General features: G+C 44.1%; 1 protein-coding gene across 1 annotated transcript in view; it reads left to right on the forward strand.

Moving 5' to 3' along the window:
- Nucleotides 1-3,729: 3,729 nt before the first annotated feature.
- Nucleotides 3,730-22,285, forward strand: part of ntsr1 (neurotensin receptor 1 (high affinity)) — a 283,148-nt gene continuing 264,592 nt past the window's right edge. Inside the window, exon 1 of the mRNA XM_039767851.1 lies at nucleotides 3,730-4,803. Coding sequence (XP_039623785.1) covers nucleotides 4,141-4,803 — 663 coding nt within the window. The 5' untranslated portion in view covers nucleotides 3,730-4,140. The remainder of the gene's footprint in view (nucleotides 4,804-22,285) is intronic.

A 22,285-nucleotide genomic window follows, 5' to 3' on the forward strand; every position in this document is an offset into this window, starting at 1 on the left:
CACCAAACAACAGGACTTATTTTGCTGTTTAGTCGGCTTGCTTTTAAAGTTCCTGCCAGCCCTTCTTGTCCCCAGCAGCCCCTGCATCCCTTGCCGACATCAGGGCAATACCCTCAGGGCATGCTGGGAAATGGAGTCCTTTAATTCATGGCGCTGCTACAGGGTTGGGCTGAAGTTAATCAAGCACATACACATGTTAGGTATAATTAACATCTAAATTGTATCAATATTGCTGTATTTATTAAGTGTATAGGGGCTCATTTATTACTGTATAAGTTAAACAAGTTATTTGGTTGTTGCCCTTTTTCATGTACTCATACAGTAATATCAATTACATTGTTGTATTGGAAGCAAAGAAAAAGGTGCTTTTCTAACATGGGGTGGGCAACGAGTATTAAAAACATCCACTAGAAATCAGCTCACACAACCCTATTAAATCCACGGCATTTAAAAGTCTTTAACATCCTCTCCACAAATAGGAAGGTGTCAACAAATGGAGCAAAGCTTTATGGAAAATATCATACTTTATGCAAATATGGCGAGTCATATATAGAAAACGTGATTATTTGAAGTTAAATCAACTTATTTTAACTGTGAATAAAGAAAATTGGAGCACTGGGATTTGAGGATTAGAAAGGAATTAATTCTGAATAATTAACATAAAATAAGTGAGTAACAACAATTACAATCCCTGTGATGGATTATGCTTCTGTTTAAAGAAATAAATTTGATTGATTTACTTCAACATTAATAACTTGTGTTTGTGTGACATCTAACAAATGGAAGTCAGTATAACTAGAAAAACGTACATAATGCCAATTTGTTTTTAAGTTAAAGTCACTTATATGTTGACCCTAATGTCTGATGTCCTAATGAACTGACTGTCCATTATGAAATATTTAAGGTTAAAATAACAGAATACAATAACACAGTCTGTCTTGAGAGGCGCTGCTATTTCTCTAAGATTATAAATATCAATGCTAGTAATCCCAGTGTCTTATTCTCTACGATTGATCGTCTGCTAAACCCAGAGGTCACTCAATGGAATGCCTCCAAAATACTTCCAGTGAAACTTGTGAGGCTATTGCTGTATTTTTCAATCAAAAAATGAATAATATTAGAAATAATATAGTATATCTCCCCAACACTGCGCATCCCCTTAAGCCCCAGTACTCCGTTATAAACAAATGAAATTCTTTCACCAGGATAGATTTACCTGATTTACATAAAATAAGTTCTCAACTGAGACCCTCCACCTGCGTCCTCCACCCGATACCAACAAGTTTTTTCAAAGAAGCATCGGGCACGCTAATTGATAGTAATCTTGACATAGTAAACTCGTCATTAGATACGGGGGTCTTCCCAGACTGTCTTAAGACTGCTGTAGTTAAACCTCTGCTCAAGAAAAATAATCTGGACTCCTCTGCTTTTGAAAATTTTAGACCCATCTCTAACCTGCCCTTCTTAAGTAAAATTCTAGAGAAGGCCGTCATTATGCAGCTTAATGACCACCTCAATAAACCTGCTATTCTTCATAAGTTTCAGTCGGGTTTTAGAACAAATCACAGCACAGAAACTGCACTCGTTAAAGTAGTCAATGACTTGCGTGTTAATGCAGACAGAGGCCATTTATCTGTTCTCACCCTCTTAGATCTGAGTGCCGCATTCGATACCATTGATCACAATATTCTTAGAAATCGCCTTAGTCAATGGGTGGGCCTCTCTGGCAGTGTCTTAAATTGGTTTGAATCCTACCTGGCTGGGAGAAAATTCTTTGTAAGTTGTGGTAATTATACTTTAAAGATACATGATATTCTATATTGTGCTCCACAAGGCTCTATCCTGGATCCGTTGCTCTTTTTGATTTACATGCTTCTGTTAGGTCAGATTATCTCAAGGCATAACGTGAGCTACCACAGCTATGGTGATGACACACAGCTGTATTTATCACTAGCGCCTGATGACCCCGACTCTCTTGTTTCACTAACACAATGTCTCACTTGTGCTTCCAAATGGATGAGTAGTAATTTTCTCAAACTAAATAAAGAGAAAACAGAAATTTTAGTGATTGGCAATAATGGATATAATGAGGTTATTAGAAATAAACTTGATGCATTAGGATTAAAATTCAAGATAGAGGTAAGGAATTTAGGAGTAACTTTTGACTCTACCCTGAATTTTAAATCACATATTAATCAGATCACTAGGACAGCATTTTTTCACTTAAGAAATAGAGCAAAAGTTAGATCTCTTATAACATTGCAAGATGCTGAGAAATTAATTCACACTTTTTGTTTTCAATTGTCTAGATTGCTGTAATCTACTCCTCTCAGGACCACCCAAAAAAGACATCAATCGACTGCAACAAGTGCAGAATGCAGCTGCCAGAATCTTAAATCAGAAAAGAAAATCTGAGCACATCACCCCAGTTCTGATGTCACTACACTGGTCACCTGTGCCATTTAGAATTGACTTTAAAATATTGCTTATGGTTTACAAAGCCTTAAATCATCTCGCTCTATCTTATATTTCAGAATGTCTTACACCTTACACTCCAAATCGTAAGCTTAGATCTTCAAATGAGTGTCTGCTTATTATTCTGAGAGCTAAGCTGAAAAGAAGTGGTGAGGCGGCCTTCTGCTGTTATGCACCTAAATCTGGAATAGTTTACTGATAGAAAGGCTAATACAGTGGAGCACTTAAAAAAAAACCACATTACTTTAACATGGCTTTCTCATAGCTTCATTTTAGTTCAATCCCGATGCTCTGTATATTCAATAAATTATCATTATTATTCCTGGTGGCTCCAAAATCCGTACTAACCCCTACTTTCTCTTCTGTTGTTTTTCTGGTTTTCTGGGATGGTGATCTGCACCACCACCTAATCAAAGCACCGTGATGTTCCTACATTGATGGATTAAAGGCCAGAAGTCCACAGAAGTCCACATGACCGTCATCATCAAGTTCTTCCATGTGAACCCTGAATACAATGTGGACTGATTGAGGTCATTTACTGTATGTTAGGTAGAATGACTAGAGGGGGCTGGGAGGTCTCGTGGCCTGGAACCCCTGCAGATTTTTTTTTTGTCCAGCCGTCTGGAGTTTTTTTTTTTTCTTTTTTTCTGTCCTCCCTGGCCATTGGAACTTACTTTTTTCTGTGTTAATTAGTGTTCCCTAATTCTAATTTGTATTTATTTTGTCTTTTTTCTCTTTCTTCATCATGTAAAGAGCACTGTGAGCTGCATAATTTGTATGAAAATGTGCTATAGAAATAAATGTTGTAATTTGGTGCTTGTATGTGTGCGTGTGTGTGCTTGTCTGCATGTGTGCCTTGCAATGAACTGGCGCCCTCTCCAGTGTCTGGTCCCCACTTTGCGTCCTCTGCCGGGTGGGATAGGCTCCAGCGGACCCTCCGACCCAATTCAAGACAAAGCCGGTTAATAAATGACTGACAGACTTAAGGCAGGAATGCAGTTATGCGGTTTTTAAGGCTTCGGGGTTGAACCCCTGAGGTTGTAGGTTCGAATCCCACAACTATTACACTGTGTGACCCTGAGCAAGTCACTTCACCTGCCTGTTCTCTAAGTGGAAATGGAGCCAATTGTATCTCAGATTCTGTAAGTGGCTTTACATCAAGACGTCGGCGAAATTCAGGAAGTAAATATTTATTACCAGACGAATCATTTAAATACGCTTTCTCGCTGAATGATATTGTATTCACACTCGCATAACTAAAGGCTGCCGCACGAGTGTAAACTAAAACAAAATGCAAATCCTGTAACAAAGCCCCGATCTAGAAGTGCTAAACGAAGGTTAGAAAAAATCGCCGTGCCAAAGTGGTATTTTCCTTTTAGCGATGCAAAAATAGAAGCTCCTTTTTCCACTTTGCTGAATGAAAGCGCGCGCCGTGCGTCACTCGTCAAGGTCTCAGCCGCGGCGGCAGCAGAAGCAGAAGCAGCAGCAGCAGCGGCAGTCGAAACCCCAGCGGCCGCGGCGGCAGCACCACCGACAGACACCTCCGTGGTGTCCGCAACTCAAAACGCGGTGCAACTTTCGGCGAGAGTGATCGGAGACCGTTTCGTGGCCACTGTGCACCCTTCGAGGACTGAACCCTTTTCTCGAAGGGATCTGAAGCAAGAAATGTCGGCTACGATGAACCCCTCGGCACCCGCTGCCTCTGGTAACAACTCGTTGAACTTTGCCTGCGAACGCTGCGAAGTCAATGCCTCGTACTTCGCCAACGAAACCATCGAGGAGCAGGAAGACCTGGACGTGAACACGGATATCTACTCTAAAGTCTTGGTCACCGTGATTTATATTTCATTGTTTTGTGTTGGCTCTTTGGGGAATTCTGTTACGCTCTATATCTTAATAACAAAAAAGACACTGCAGAACTTGCAGAGCACCGTACACTACCACCTGGGAAGCCTGGCAATCTCCGATCTCCTCATACTGGTGCTGTGTATGCCCATTGAACTGTACAATTTCATCTGGGTACACCACCCCTGGGCATTTGGGGACGCGGTGTGCAGAGGCTATTACTTCTTGAGAGACGCGTGCTCTTATGCTACAGCACTCAACGTCGCCAGTCTCAGCGTGGAGAGGTACATGGCGATATGCCACCCTTTTAAAGCGAAGAGCATCATGTCCCGGAGCAGAACCAAGAAACTGATCAGCGTGATCTGGGTAGCGTCTCTTCTCCTAGCTACCCCCATGCCTTTCATAATGGGACAGTATTACGCCGGAAAAGTTAAACTCTGCACCACCATAGTGCCCAAAACCACGGTCAAAACCGTAATACAGGTATGCCCATCGACGCTACCAAAGGGGATGGGGAAGGTTTGCTCGGTAGAGTATACGGGGTTGCCAGTCTGGTGTTTTAATAAACCGATGGCACCCCTGCCTATTTGACAGGAAGTGTTTGTGAGTGATGATTACGATTTTGAAATAAAATGGATGTGGTGTCAGCGATCCCTAAGAGTTGGATGGCAATCAGCAGGGGAGACGTGTAACCAGTTGTGAGCTTAAACATATTTTAGTCTGCTTGAAGCGTTGGAGTGAAACCTGAAGCTCAAACACCCACCCGACATACACTGGGTTTGCCACTACTGGGCACCTGCTGGCTTTAGTGACCATGAAGGGAATTAATGGCGTGCAACAAAACGCATAGCTACACATTTTGACCAAATTAAAAAAAAATGTCCATATTGAGTTAAAGGTTTGCTGGTGTAGGTTGGGTTGGAGTTTGGGCTGGGAGGTATTTAGACGGGAATCAATTTGAGGGAGATGATGCTTTGCGGTTTTTAGGATTCTGCACAGAGCTGTTCAACTTTCTTCCAGCGAACCTTTAGGAGGGATAAGAGCGCACTTTTATGATCTTCAGCAGACTCCGTTCGAGCTGGGCTGGCGCTTCCTGTTTCTGAAAGCGGATCTCTACAGGAGAGAATATGCGCTGGAAGAAATGGGGACGATTTTATTCATTAGGGTTAATTTCATTAACTGTGGTTACGGTATCATAAAGCCGAGCACGTGAGGTAAAAGTTAAATTCCATTAAGGTGCAAAGAGGGGCATTCGACTGGAAAAATACTCTCTCCGATCATGACTGCAGAATTACATTGAACACGAGAGGATAGATAGATAGATAGATAGATAGATAGATAGATAGATAGATAGATAGATAGATAGATAGATAGATAGATAGATAGATAGATAGATAGATAGATAGATAGATAGATAGATAGATAGCAGACCTGTAAGGAACCATATGATAGATAGATAGATAGATAGATAGATAGATAGATAGATAGATAGATAGATAGATAGATAGATAGATAGATAGATAGATAGATAGATAGATGTTAAAGGCACTCTATAATAGATAGATAGATAGATAGATAGATAGATAGATAGATGTGTAAGGCACTATATAATAGATAGATAGATAGATAGATAGATAGATAGATAGATAGATAGATAGATAGATAGATAGATAGATAGATAGATAGATAGATGTTAAAGGCACTATATAATAGATAGATAGATGTTAAAGGCACTCTATAATAGATAGATAGATAGATAGATAGATAGATAGATAGATAGATAGATAGATAGATAGATAGATAGATAGATAGATAGATAGATAGATAGATAGCAGACCTGTAAGGAACCATATGATAGATAGATAGATAGATAGATAGATAGATAGATAGATAGATAGATAGATAGATGTTAAAGGCACTCTATAATAGATAGATAGATAGATAGATAGATAGATAGATGTGTAAGGCACTATATAATAGATAGATAGATAGATAGATAGATAGATAGATAGATATATAGATAGATAGATAGATAGATAGATAGATAGATAGATAGATAGATAGATAGATAGATAGATAGATAGAATTAAGGACGCGCTAATCTAATCTCACAAAATCCTTAAGAACTGCGTATTTTCGTGTCCTACTTTCACATTCGTGGTTTTGGTTGCTGCCTCAAGCGCTTGGTATTAGCGATTAAAGTTTTTTTGGGCACAACATTGTGAATATTATATACTTAGTTAAAAGTAATAATGGAAGGTAAACCAAGGAGAAGTTCTGTCCGTAACGCCCTGTACGGTTGATTAATTTCTCACTCCCCTATACCTGCGACTTCGTGCGCTGCCTGGACTTCACCAGTACGTACTCCTGTCACGTCGGTCCGTTAACTCGGTGACTTGGGGGCTGCGGAGAATCCGACCCTCCACTGCAGGGAGGCTCGTGTAAAGTTCCGTTTGGCTCTTGAGTGATTTGCCTGCAGCCCGAGTGCTCGCTCGACGCGTTTAGTGCAGCACAGTGCTTTTTAGTTTTCATTCCGGCCACTTTCTCCGTTAGTCCTCAATTAACGTTGCTACTGCTAATGAAACAGACTTCTTTTCCCTTTGTCTTACTAGACATACTTTTTAAGACACCTTAATTCTTATCTTTCCCCTTTGGTTAAACCTTCTATTCATTCATTAATTCATTCATGCAATGAAGCTGGAGTCCATTCCAGTAAGCAGTGGGTGTAAGGCAGGAATAATCCTCCCTACACGCACACATACACATATAGGGATAATTTCACATCGCCAATCCACCTAACCTGCGTATCTTCAGACTGTGGGAGGAAACCCCCAAAAACACACACACTCTTGAACGGCACTTTATTTGGTAGTTTAGTGCCTTGCACAGCCATTGCTTGACAAAGAACCGTTTCATTCTGGGTTAGATTTCTCACATGAGAAATTGGTTCTTTGGATTTTGAGAAGTTTCCAATGATGGACAAAACAGAATGATGAGATGTATATAGTATGGCTACCAAGCAGGATACGAGAACATCAAAAAATCTGAACTCATCCTGTGTTGATTGTATGCAGCAAGAGCCCTTTTTGAAAACACGACCCCACCGGTGTTTCATTAATCTGATGTAATTTATTAATGTTTGTTTATGGCATCTGCTACGGATCTAAAGAAACAAAGGTTCTTTCTGGAAGCCTCATGTGATGGGTTCTCCTCCAATGGTTCTCCTATGGCAAGGTTCTGAAGTACCACCCTGACGCCTTCACTCTTAATAATTAATGTGCCAGAGCGGTTCTTCAGAGCGATGCTATGGGGGAACCAGTTTTGGTTTCCAGAAGACCCCTTCACATGAAGGTTCCGGAATGACCCTTTATTTATTTAGATTTGCAACAGGCTCCGTGCAGTAGATAACCACAAATAGATGATAACAGATTGGTGAAATACGAATGCGCACATTCAGTAACACATGCAGCCCACCATACAGCAAAAATTTAGTTTTGTTTATTTTTACTACATATTGGGATGCTTTCTCAAAGTACAAAGAACCAACTATATACATAAAGAACTCATCCCAGAATGAGATGGTGTTTGGTCAGGCAATGGAGCCACAAGAAACTTGGCTCTCCGTGGACATCTTTTATAAAGAGTAGTGTGATTCCCGATGTCTGTGATAAATTGCCCACCCTAACCTTGTCCATTCTGCCCCCCTAATCATCTCCTGTCTCTAACTGTCTATATCTCACCACCTAAGAGCTAATGTGGCCGGCGAGTGTGCTGGTGCAGGAATGACGGCCATCACACCACCCAGGGGGATGCTACACATTGATGGTGGTTGAAATGGCTCCCACTGTCTATGTAAAGCTCTCTGAGTAGTTAGAAAAGAGCTATGTATACTGTAAATATAATCAATTATTATTACCATTATCCATCCATCCATTATTCAACCCACTATATCCTAACTACAGGGTCACAGGGGTCTGGTGGAGCCTATCCCAGCCAACACAGGGGGCAAGTCAGGAAACAAACTCCAAGCAGGGTGCCAGCTCACCTCAGGGCACACACACCAAGCATACAGTAGGGACAATTTAGGATCGCCAATGCACCTAACCTGCATGTCTTTGGATTGTGAGAGGAAACCCACGTAGACATGGGGAGAACATGAAAACTCCACGCAGGGAGGACCCGGGAAATGAAGTCGGGTCTCCTAACTGCGAGGCAGCAGCGCTACCACTGCGCCACCGTGCCGCCCTATTACCATTATTTCATTTCTTATTAAATTCAGCCATAGCAGCATGTTTTGCCATCTGTGGAAAGAAGGCAGTAATGGTGGACGGGTGCATAGCACGTAGAAGGATGCGGAAATGGACAGATAGCTTGTACAGTATGTTTAAATGCTTCTATACATGTAACTCGTTTGTTGTATGTACAGTATACTGTATCTGCATGCTAACGTAACGCCTTATTGAATTGAAGAATAATATATTTACGCAGAAAATGTTTCCTTCTACACAGTATCCCGAGTGCATGCTCTGTCTTCATTGGAAATTCATTTTCCTCACTTTTCGGTGTTTTTCTCTCGAAGTTGCTCTAGAGGACAGCAAGTAATATACAGTATGCTTGGCCATGTGGAGAAAACTGGCGACGAGGAATAAATGACTAAAAATATCGAAAGTTTGCGGAACAATGGAGATGGAGGAAAAAAGGCATAAGCGCTCGAATGTCGAGATGTAGTGCAAACATGAATGTGGGAATACGGTGATCAACACGTTCAAGTCTGTATTCTCTCTGCGTGTTTTCCAAACTAAAATGTCAGTCAGTCTTTCTTCAACCTGCTATATCCTGACACAGGGGTCTGCTGGAGCCAATCCCAGCCAACACTGGGCACAAGGCAGGAACAAACTCCGGGCAGGGCGCCCACACACCAAGCACACACTAAGGACAATTTAGGATCGGCAGTGCACCTAACCTGCACGTCTTTGGACTGTGGGAGGAAACTCCATGCAGGGAAGACCCGGGAAGCGAATCCAGGTCTCCTTACTGTGAGACAGCAGCTCTACCACTGCGCCACCGTGTTGCCCCAAATTGAAATGTATGTTTTTTTATTATTATTATTTACATATTCACTGCATTCATTTCAATAGTTTGTGGTTTATATGCCCATACAGTGTCCGTGGTTGCTATGCTAAGTTACTCCTGCTGGGTGTGCTGGTGATCAGTGAGCTCCTGTTGATCGTGTGGTGAACGCGTGATTTTTACGTGTGGTGTCTCTCTTGCGTATGCACTTTGTTATTCCTCAGCAAGATTAGACTGATGGCAACCTTGTCCAATGCCACTACAGACAAGTATCCCACCCTTCAAGTTGCTCTTTTTGGAGCAAAGGGATTGCTTCACACCCTATAGGCTATGGGGTTCTGGCGATAGATAGCCAACGTCACATCCAGGTTGAGCTGTAGATTGATGAGAAGAGCAGTGAATTAGGGTCTTACAAGGGTTTTTAAAATGAAAGAATTGAGATCTTACCATTCATTGGTTTCCTGGAGCGGACATAAGCCCATCCTTTAGGTTGACCATTAGTGCAAAGTTAAGTCTATCAATGTTACTCGCCCTGTTTGTCGTACCACTGAGAGACGGGTTACAAGGTCTGGAATCGATCATCTCATCAAATGAAGTACAAAGCTGCTTTCCGGCGCGGGGTCCTTCCATGGGTACCGGTATTAAGAGGTTCTGGCCCAGACACAGCAAAAGAATAGATACTGTCAGTTGTAATAAAAGACAAAAGAGATTAAAGAGTTTTGGGGCACCTTAAAAGCTAACCCTGTCCATTATCAGGTCAAAAAAAAGGAACGAAAATGCGTGTTAATAACGCAATCGAGTCGTTCCAACTGATTCAATCAGGCAGGCTGCCCGAGATGGTGGGTCTTCCGATTTTGATGGATTCTGGGAGGAAGAGGTGGGTCGGACCCCAGAAGTGACATCACAAACCTTTCTGCAGACCGAGGAGTAGAGAGTTTGTTATTAGACAGTCCCACCTCAAGTCTCGGTGGAGTGTTGCAATCTCTTAAGCCCTTAAGCTGTGTGGGACACAGTCTGTCTTATACCTACGAACTTACGACTGTTTGTCGGCCTTCATTTCTGTCCATGTTTTGGGTTTAGACGCTCCTTAGGATTGATTGCCCGGACTCTTTTTTATTGACTCACTGAATCATCATCTCATCTGCTTACAAAGTTTCCCCCCCGTGGTCTTCCACGCTTCAGCTCTTGGCAGAACAGGAGTGCAATGATCTGATGCCAACATGCTTAATTCTTTTCCGCTGTGCTGTATTGGTTGTTTTGATTTTTTTTTTATTTGCTTGAAGATAAGGAAGTCGTATGAAAGAGTAAAGGGTTATTTTAACCAGATCCACTCTGTAAACCTCAAGTCAACATTTTTCTGCATCCGTCTGCACCCGAATCCCAATTATTTGTGACACAAACGATGGGTGAACTTGCACGTCCCACTAGTCATTAGCTAAAGAGAGATTGACATTATTGGTTGGAACATATGATATTAATGTTAAAGAAGTCTGGACGTGGAGGCCTGCAGGGGGACATACCAGCTCCCCAAACCTGACACAGACAGACGCAAGGCACAAGTCCAGCACCACACACACATAGGCTTTATTTCAGTGGAAAACGCTTTTCAAGCATTTCCCACAGCGCAGCACATACAACAAGTCCCAGTAATAAAAACAGCACACAGCGATGCCCTTTTCTTCTTGTCTCTTTCTTTTTCGTCTCTATCTCTCTTTGTCTCTGCTTCCTCTTCCACTCCTCCTCCAGCAAGTGTCGTCTTCTCCCTCCCGACTCTGGCTCCTGGCTTTTTTCATCCTGCACCCGGGGGTTCTTCCGGTTGCCTGTTGGTGTAGTTGACAAAGAATCCCTGCAACACCCAACAGGGATGTGCTGAACCCCAACTCCCATGATGCCCTGTGGGAATACATTGCACCGCCGTAACCCAGGAGGGCTGTCATCTAGAGCTCTGGAGGAGATAATGCCCTGTGCCTGTTCTCTCCTCAGGTACTTCCTTAATGAAGGCATCTTGGTCAGGTAAGGGTCCTGGCCAACCACCACAACACATAAAGGAATATTCAGTTATGGCTCCTGCAACATCGAAACACCACTGCTACTAAGATTTAAAGAAAGTTTTAGGTATGGACCACTTCACATTTAATGATAATTTATTCTAAATGCTACGATTCATTGGCATTACCACAAATTCTCTGTAAATTATACATATGTTTTATAAAAGGTCAGTGGGAGGCAGCTAAAGGGTTCGAAGGAAGGTAGTTCCATGCCAGACCAGTGGGTGGCGAGGTGCACTGATCCTTTCTCTTCTTCCACTGCAGACCCATTATAGACAATTCTAAATGGCCTCCATGCCACCACTTTTCATCAGGAGTCTCATGACATCACTTCCGGTTCTGGTCATAATTACCTCACTTCCTCTGCCGCATTTTAAATACCCACCATCTCAACCTCACCAGTTAAGTCTGTTTTGGACTCGAGCCTGTACACATCTCTCTATTATAAAAAAAAATCTTGGAAGGAGACGAGATGTGATTGTCTCAGAGACACTTTCACGTCCCGCGAGATGAGTCTTTGTGCCAAGGGATGTAACCACACCTGGAGCCGGAAGCCCCATGAGACAAGAGCTTATGCAAAGAGATTTGGAAAAGTCCTGCGTGGTTATATCAGACACATTTCTAGTAGAGAGAAAGAAACGATATTCAGTCACGGGCAGTTATACGTTGTGTTGTCATGATGTAAGTCCAAACATGGAATCAAAATTCAATGTGATATTGATGAAAAGGTAAAAACGAAAAGAGATTGAATATATGGACGTAGGTGATATGACAGAAGTGCGCCGTGCGAAATGCAGATCACGCGGCACGGCAGGAGCCGCAAGCCAGCAGCTGATCGAGCAAAGAGGAGCTAAAAGAAAAACTATTTGTTTCTGATTGTATCACCGTTTAAGAGGGGGTTTTGGAGGAGTGACCACATCTTCTTGGGGTGCGTTCAGCCCCTCTCTTCACAAAGTGGTTAGCACATAGCGCAAGCGGTGAGGTGGAAGAGCAAAGCAAGCAGGGGGCAAAGCCCCGTAGTCTGTACTAAAAATTCTTCCATTTACAGCCAGGGAACATTATAAGGGTGGCTGCCCCAAATCTTTCTGTGGCTCTTGTCTCATCTTCGACAACATACACAATAGGGTGAATCTAATTGCGTGATTTCAGATTGTATTATCACAGATCTGCTTATAAAGCACAGAATGGTTCAGTGAGTATCCACACAAAACCAGCCCGATCAGTCAATTATTTATTTTAAGTCGTACCTTTCACTCGTTGCATTATCACAAATCTATTTACAGAATCATTTAGGAAGAAGACAAAACACACCCAATCAATGAGCACTTCATTTCTATGAATCTTTACAAAGTACACTTTAGAAGTAATAATCAATCACTCAATTAAATAATCAATTATTCAATTCGTCAATCAATGATTTTACAATGCACCTCGGACAGACAGAATGATCTCAGCTTTACAAAGCACAAAGGGAGTCAATAAGAAACAACACACAATTTGACCTTCAAAAATGCCATTTCTAGCCAACCAGGTTTATCCATCCATCTATCCATCTGTTTTCTAAATCCGCTTATCCTGAGCAGAGCTGCAGTAAGCTGGAGTGTATCCCAGCAAGTACTGAACATAAGGCAAGGACAATCCCCGGACAAGGAGCGATCCCATCGCAGGGTGAACACACAGGCACTCACCAGAGGCCAGTCGCCAGTCCATCTCACCTGCCTGTCTACAGATTGTAAGAGGAGACCGGAGCACCCAGAGGTGACCGAGTTGTTTCGTTTATTGTTATTTTGTATTTGTGACTTACCAGCATATTGAAATGCCCGTGCAATGGAGAATCCGTCTGTTTCAGTCATCAGACAGTCAAGTCCTTGCATTCTTCTTTCTTTGTGCTTCCTGTTTCCTTTGTTTATTGGACATTCCTACCCTCTTGTGGACGCTGGATGACATTATGCCCGGGCATGAGCGCCAGACACCAGACGCCGGACATTTCTATATCTCTATATATATAAAATCCAATGTCTGTCTGTCTGTCTGTCCGCTTTCTTGAGAGAACTACTTAACGGATTTAGATCGGGTTTTTTTCTGTAATTTGCTTGAACATCTTAGTTGATTTTGCGACTTCTCTCATTGTGCTAAGTATCATAGTTCGCTTGTGGCACCGATTTATTTGCACAAATCCAAGGGAGACGCAGCAGGCCAAGGAGAGGGGTACAGGGCCCTCCTCACTCATGCGCCAGCCTCAGGGCATTCCTTACCTTCGCTTAGCTAGCAAACGAGAGAACTACTTAACTGATTTAGATCAGGTGTTTTTTTTTTCATTTGCTTGATCATTCCAGTTGATTTTGCGACTTGTTTCATCGTGCTAAGTATCATAGTTCGCTTGTGGCACCGATTTATTTGCGTGAATCCGAGAGAGACGCACCGGGCCAAGGGGAGGGGGGCAAGGCCCTGCTCACTCACGTGCAAGCCTTGGGGAGTTCCTTACATTTGCATAGCTAGTGAACAAGAGAACTACTTAACAGGTTTAGATCGGGGTTTTTTTCTATAATTTGCTTGATCATTCCGGTTGATTTTGCTATTTCTCCCATCGTGCTAAGTATCATAGTTCGCTTGTGGCACCAATGTATTTGCGCGAATCAGAGAGAGATGCACCGGGCCAAGGGGAGGGAGGCAGGGCCCTCCTCACTCACACACCAGTCTTGGGGCATTCCTTACGTCCACTTAGCTAGAGAGAGAGAGAGAGGGAGCAGGAGCTGATACAGCGCATTGCCGCTCTCACCACATGACAAACCAAGTCAGAATCCCAGATTGGGACCCGAGTGTAACCGTCAGCACCACACAAGTTCAGATGGAATGGAGCAAAAGAGAGAACTACTTCATGGATTTAGATTGTTTTTTTTTTCTATAATTTGCATGATCATTCCGGTTGATTTTGCTACTTTTCTCATCGTGCTAAGTATCATAGTTCGCTTGTGGCACAGATTTATTTGCACGAATTCGAGAGAGACGCACCCGGCCAAGGGGAGGGAGGCAGGGCCCTCCTCACTCACACACCAGCCTTGGGCCGTTCCTTACATCCACTTAGCTAGAGAGAGAGAGAGAGCGAGAGAGGTTAGGAGCAGGAGCTCCTAACCAAGGGCCAAGGGGAGGGAGGCAAGACCCTCCTCACTCACGTGCCAGCCTCGGGGTGTTCCTTACATTTGCATAGCTAGTGAACAAGAGAATAACTTCACAGATTTAGATTGGGTGTTTTTTCTATAATTTGCTTGAACATTTCGGCTGATTTTGCGACTTCTCTCATCGTGCTAAGAATCACAGTTCGCTTGCACAGGCGACATATTCACGCTAATCTGAGAAAGAGGCTGTGGGCCGAGGGAAGGGGGAAGTGTGACATCAGGAGTGGGGAGTTGGTCTACCTCTGCGTTTTTGAGTGTACCTTGTCTCCGCTTAGCTAGCGTAATCTGTTTGTTTAGCAGAAACTATCATCTGCAGATTGTTAAGGGGTGACGTTTGTCATTTTTGAGAGAGAGATCAGAGCTACGTGTGTTGTAGAGTGTTAGCTGCTGTTTGCTTTTCTCCCTACGTGGGGGACGCGCTCCCATGAGAGCTGAACACGATACAGTGCCAACGTTTGACGTTGCAGCAGACATACCTCCCACTTGGCCAGAATTACATTTTTTTATTATTTTTTTTAAAGTTTGTCGTGTTTCACTACTACGTGGGCGAAGCTGCAGGGTACACCTAGTTTTATATATATATACTAGCCAACCCGCGTCGTAGCATACGCCACATAATCAGGCCGCTGTTTAAATGATTTTTAAGCACAGAGGAAAAAATAAACATTTGAAAAATCTATAATTTAATAAACCACCAAGAAAAGTAACATTGGAACAATGCACGCTACGAACCAACATACAATTGTCCGTGACTGAAAACCGGAGGAGCGCCGTCGCGCTTTCTCCTTCCAAAGCGAAGGACGGGGTTGAACGGCGCTCATTCAGTACGCACTGCCCGCTTATGTGCCCGCCCCCAACTCCCTACCTGAGTCGCTTTCGTCTGTGTATAGTCCACACGCACCTGTGAGTCACGTTGACTGTTAATTTTCCAAACACCGCCTCAGTCAGTTTCCACGTTCATTTTTCATTGTTCTTTGCGGTTCCCGCTGCTTTTTTTTATATATAATCCACCAAGTTACCCGACCGGGGGGGGGGCTTTACAAAGGGTAGGGACATAATCAGTGCGAGCATATGACCCGCACGTACTGGGAATTTCTCGTTTGTGGGTAACAATTGCAAGCCACGGTCTCCATCACGAATGGGGTTCAACGGCTTACGCACGCTCCCGCGGGTAGACACACGTTGATCCATTCAGTGTAGCGCGCGTGCAGTAACGGACATACAAGTGCATCACAGACCTGCTCAATCTCACGTGGCTGAAAGCCACTTGTTCGTCTAAGAATTTGGACACCGACCGCTGTTGGGTCATGTAACTATTTAGCAGGCGGGAGTCTTGTTCGTTTTCGGAAATAACAAGCCAAATCGCTCCACCAACTAAGAACTGCCATGCACCACCACCCACAGAATCGAGAAAGAGCTATCAATCCGTCCGTGTCCGGGCGAGGTTTCCTGTGTTGAGTCAAATGAAGCGAAAGGCTTCACACCTGGTGGTGCCCTTCTGTCAATTCCTTTAAGTTTCAGCTTTGTAACCATACTCCTCCCTGAACCCAAAGACTTTGGTTACCCGGTTGGCTGCCCTGTTGCGGGGCCTGCATTGGTGAGGCAGGTGAGACGGTAATGAAACAGAGGCACAGGGCTTATTGGTTTTTAAAGACTGCTTCCTTCATTGGGTTTTAACCAATGCACGGAACGAACCAACACACAATTGTCCGTGCGGCGCTCAGGGTGGAACGGGAGGAGAGAAGGACATCCACTCCGCTCCCTCCGTCATGCTAGTCTGCTGATTTCTCATTCAGTATGCACTGCTTGCTCATGTGCCCCCCTTCAACTCGTCACTCGAGTCGTTGTCGTCTTTGTACAGTCCAGATGCACCTGTGACTCATGTAGACTTTTCATTGCTCTGTGCGGTTTAGGCTGCCTTTCTATATATAATCCACCAAGACACCCGACCACGGTAGTAGCGAGGTGGGAGGGGGGTATGTACAAAGTGCAGGAGTATCTAAGAAGACGCATGTTTGTCGCGGATGCGAATTGCTGTATGTAGCGTGTAAAATAGTTGCCAGGGTGCACGCGGTCGTGCGTCGTAACCGAAAACTCGTTTTTTAAAGACTGCCTTCTTTATTGTGTTTTAACCTCAGTTGTAAAGGAATGTTTTAAGGATTCCATGGGGTACCCCTCGCAAACCGTTTTACACGCTGCATATGGCGATTCACCTCCGTGAGAAACATGCCTCTATTAATAGTCAGCGTGGGTCGGAGCTGCATGTTGCCTCAACGACAGACGAATATAAATGACGGCATTTTTTCTGTGTCGTCGCGTCCGAGTTGGTGGGCGTGGCTCTGCAAGTTGTCGTCGTATCAAATGGTCTTGGAGTTGGTGGGCGTGGCTCCTTCCTGCGTGCGACATAGGTGTCTCACTTGTCGGCGGCTTAGTGAATCCATGCCCATTCCGGTGTGCTTTCCATGGTCGTCTTGCCTTAGTGAATTATATATATATATATATATATATATATATATATATATATATATATATATATATATATATATATATATATATATATATATATATATATATATATATATATATATGTATATATAGATGTGACAGGTCAGCATTATGTCACGACTCAGAGACTTGGGGTAGCTTTCTCTTCCTCATATTGTCTAACTGGGAAGGTTGTTAACATAAAATTTCCAACTGGGAGATGCAGCATTGCTATTTGTATTAATTCACACCTGTGATACTCTTTAGAAGGCACTATATGAAAACGTAACAATGCTGAAATACAAATATCATAAATGGAGCTGGGTAGCACATTGGTACAGTGGTAGCACTGCTGCCTCCCAGTTAGGAGACCTGGGTTCATATCCTGGCTCCTCCCTGCGTGGAGTTTGCATGTTCTCCCCGTGTCTGCATGGGTTTCCTCCCACAGTCCAAAGACATGCAGGTTAGGTGCATTGGTGATCCTAAATTGTCCCTAATGTGTGCTTGGTGTGTGGGTGTGCGCGCCCTGCCTGAAGTTTGTTCCTGCCTTGTGCCCTGTGTTGGCTGGGATTGGCTCCAGCAGACCCCCGTGACCCTGTAGTTAGGATATAGCGGGTTGGATAATGGATGAATGGATGGATAAATGGAGCTGGAAACACAGTTTATACCATGGTATGAATTGTAAAAATACTAAACATAGTGGTTGATTTATATTTTTTAAAATGTTGTTTATTTTTATTCTATATGTTGTGGTCCCCGGCCGGGACGCCCAGGAGGACGAGAGGAGGGCTTGTGCCTCCTCCACACGCGAGGGGGCGTCCGTCCTGGTTTTGTTGGGAGCCACGGGTCGAGGGCATGGAAGCCCTACCCTGTAGGGGCCCGTGGTTACCGCCAGGCGGCGCCCCGATGCCGGTTTATCCCATGCAGTCGCCGGCCGGAGCTGGAGCCCGGCCGGGACGCCTTGGAGGACGTGAGGAGGGCTTGTGCCACCTCCACACCGCGAGGGGGCGTCCGTCCTGGTTCTGTTGGGGACCACGGGTCAAGGGCATGGAAGCCCAGCCCTGTAGGGGCCCGTGGTCACCGTTAGGCGGCGCTCCGATGCCGGTTTATCCCGTACGGTCCACGGCTGGGGCTGGAGCCCGGCCGGGACGCCTTGGAGGACAAGAGGAGGGCGAGTGCCTCCTCCAGACAGAGTGGGGGCGTCCGTCCTGGTTAGGGGGCCTCGGGTACAGGGCATGAAAGCCCAGCCCTGTAGGGACCTGTGGCCACCGCCAGGCGGCGCCCCAGGGCCTAATTATCCCGGGAGCCCGGCACTTCCGCCACACCAGGAAGTGCCGGGGAAGACTTTGTGTGGCGCCGGAGAGCCGCCAGGAAAGCAGCCGACACTTCCGCCACGCTGGGGCGTGGCTAAAGAGAAGAGGCCGGAAACACCTGGGGCTCATCCGGGGCATTATTTAAGGGGCCGCCTCCCTCCAGTCATTTGGGTGGAAGTCGGGAGGAAGTAGACGGAGCTGGAGAGAGGACAGGAGGCGGCCAGTGGAAAGGCACAGTGACTGTGGGCCCTGGACTTTTGGGGGATTCGGTGCAGAAGGCACTGGGGTTTCGTGAGTGCACGAATTTATAACTTTGTATATATTGTACATAATAAACAGTGTGTGGAGCAAAATATGTCGTCCGTATGTCTGTGCTGGGGCCAGCGTTCACAATGTATATATTACTATATATCTATATATATAGAGTACTACTAGACCCAAGAGGTCATTCAATCCCTAGATCTTCGTTTTTATCCAAGACATTCGTAAGCCCAGACACTCAGATTCTCGAGAGCCCCGATCTGAGCCTCCATTGACTCCACGAACATCACAGCATTGTTGCCAAAGTGAAGATCAGTGAATCTCTTCTCTCACAGATGCCCCTCAGTCGCTGGACCCCCTGCCCAACACCCAGTCCATGCAAGCATTGAACAGAGTAGGAGCAAGAACAGATCCCCAATGAACCCCAGAATCAACTGGGAAAATCACAGAGGTTCTACCTCCACTCTACACAGTACTCACAGTATCATTGTATAGGATGGCCGTGATATCCACCAAACATGAGGGGATCCCATGAAGTCTCAGGATATCCCACAGAGCAGTTCGATCAACTGAGTCGAATACTTGCCGAAAACCGACAAAGGCTGCAAAGAACCCTGCCGATATTCGCAGTTGTGCTTAATGAGAACCCTCAGTGCCATGATGCGGTTGATGGTAGACTTCTTAGGCGTAAAACCAGACTGCTCCGGTCGTGGTAGGTGAGCAAGTGATCATAAATCTTATTGAGGATGACCCTAGCAAGGGCCTTACCCAGCACCAAGAGCAGTGTTACCCTCTGTAGGTGCTGCAATCCAGGCAATCACCCTTCCCTTTCCAGATAGTGATGATAAGTACTGTTTTCCAGTATGTTGGAATGGCACTCAACTAACAAATGGAAGTAAAGATTACTTGCAATGCCAGGAGGAACTCACCCTGATACCACAGATCCCTTCAGCCTTCCCTAACCTCAGCTGGTTCATCACCTGTGCAAACCCAAGCAACTGGTCCAGGCCAAGGGGACGCCCATGTAACACCTGATGTGGCAGATAGATGACCATTTCCAAAGGATGAGACTGGATTGTGTATCTGTTTGGGGGGATTTCCAACCAGGATCCCGATCTGTTTCGTTGTTTGGTGGGTGCAGCTGTAACTGTGCATGCTCCCCAATTTGACCTGGCCTGACCTATATATTTCATTTTTTTTCACCAACTTGTGAATGTTAGGAGGCATAACACAAATTAAGGTCAGGGTCCCCTTTGTAGGGAATTGTCACACAGTTTTGTGGCATTCCATCTAAACACTATCCGGGTGAACTGTTGAAAAGGGAAATAGAATAATTTGAAAATATTGGATGTCTCTTGCCATATGTGTACGTTCTTTCCCCAGTTATCCTCATGTGTCTGAATCTTTCGTACCCGGCACTCCCTATCTCGAGCGCTTTCCATTAAGGCCGGCTTCTCAGACTCTGGTATTTCTTGCATGCCTCCTGTCCTCTTCTTTGAAGGCGACTCTCAGTGTGCCTCTAATGCTTTTACGTCTCCTTGTTTGTCTCACCCTTCCACTTCAATCATGTCAGCAAAGTCAAACTGACCAATCAGATTACATGATGCGCAGACCATTGCATTTTATTATATAATAGATTTACAGTGGATTCTGAAAGTATTCCAACTCCTTCACTCTCGGCACACTTTATGGTGTTGTAGATTACATTTTAAATGGAGAAATTTGCCACTTGGGAAAGGCGCTACATAAATAAAATGTATTATTATTATTATTGTTATTATTATTATTATTATTATTATTATCAGTTTACACTCAGTAACCCACAATGACAAAGTGAAAACGTGTTACCAGAAAGGTTTCCAAGTTTACTAAAGATAATGAACTGAAAATTCCCATTTATGTAAATATTCAGACCCCATTTCAGCTTCGAGTCATCATGGGGTAAGTCTCTACAAGCCTTTGTATGCCTGGATTTGGGCAGTTGCTCCCATCCTTTCTAGCAGATCCTCTCAAGCACGGCTAAATGTTTAGGGAATTCTCAGTTAAGTGGCCATCTTCAGGTCTCTCCACACATGTTGAGTGGGGGTTTGAGTCTGGGTTTTGGCTGGGCTACTCAAGCACTCTCAGAGGCTTTGCTGTAAGTTTCAGGTCATTGTCATGCTGAAAGGTGAACCATTGCCCCAGTCTAAGGTTGTGTGTACTCTGGAGCTGGTTTTCTTCAAGATCCTCTTTGATTTTGGCTGCTTTCATCCTTCCCTCAATTCTGAGCAGTCTCCCTGTCCCTGCCACTGAGAAGCACCCCTACAGAGTGATGCTGCCACCACCGTGATTCACCATAGGGATCGTGTTAGGCAGTTCTGCCCAAAGAGTCCAACTTTTGTCTCATCAGACTAAAGAATATTTATCCTCATGCTGCCAGAGTCCAAATGTGCTGTCATGTGGCTATTACATAAATTTATGGTACAAACATGTACCATAAATGTCTGATTGACGAAGTTCTGCTGAGCTGATCATCCTTCCAACAGATTCTGCCATCCCAGCAGAGGCTTTCTTAAGCTCTGTTAGAATTGCCTCCCTGTCAAAGGCCGTTCTTGCCCAGTTATTCGGTTTGGTTGGTGGTTCCAGAGTTCTTCCATTTCACAATTTGCTGTGGTCCAGGGAACACTTGAAAGCTTCTCCTGGTCTTCGCCTCACCATAATTTTATCACAGAAGTCCCCAGAGAGTTATTGGACTTCATGGCTTGGTTTTTGTCATAACATACAGTGTGAATTTTAGAAACTTATCAACACAGGTGTAGCTGTGCCACTCAATACAGTTTGACACCGGTGGACTTCAATCATGTTCTAGACAAATCTCAAGGAGAATTAAAGCAAACAGGATGCACATGAGCACAATTTGGAGTTTTAGAGCAAAGGGTCTGAACACTTACATGAATGAGAGATTTCAGCTTTTTAAGTTTGACTAAATTTGTAAACCTTTCTGAAAATGGGTTCTCACTTTGTCATTATGGTTTATTGAGTGTAGACAGATGGGCACAAGTGGCAGATTTGTCCATTTACCTGCAAATTGAACACCGGCTTCTGGCCATCGTGGCATTTACATAGGGATGGCAGCAGACGGAGTGGGGCTCGCAGAAGACCCTGGAAGTGAAGTCACTGTCCCCCCCAAGCTGGAAAAAGCAGAGACCTTAGTTCTTAATCATCCGTTCATCTAACCGATGTAAGGAAAATAAAATGTATTATTATTACTATAGATAGATAAATAAATATGAAATATACTATTAGATAGATAGATATTCATTTTAGTGCAGTAGGCAGGATAGATAGATAGATAGATAGATAGATAGATAGATAGATAGATAGATAGATAGATAGATAGATAGATAGATAGATAGATAGATAGATAGATAGATAGATAGATAGATAGATAGATAGATAGATGTGAAAGGCACTACATAACAGATGGATAGATGGGTACAAGGCACTCTTTATCTAACAGACAGATATACAGACAGATGCCAGCTTCAAGTTTAATTTGTGCATCACTCTGCAACCATTCACTGGACTCCTTTTTGAGTGGAGTCATTTTGTCGAGTTAGTTGGCATCTCTAAA

This window comes from Polypterus senegalus, chromosome 10 (genome assembly GCF_016835505.1).
Source record: "Polypterus senegalus isolate Bchr_013 chromosome 10, ASM1683550v1, whole genome shotgun sequence".
Classification (NCBI taxonomy): Eukaryota; Metazoa; Chordata; class Cladistia; order Polypteriformes; family Polypteridae; genus Polypterus; species Polypterus senegalus.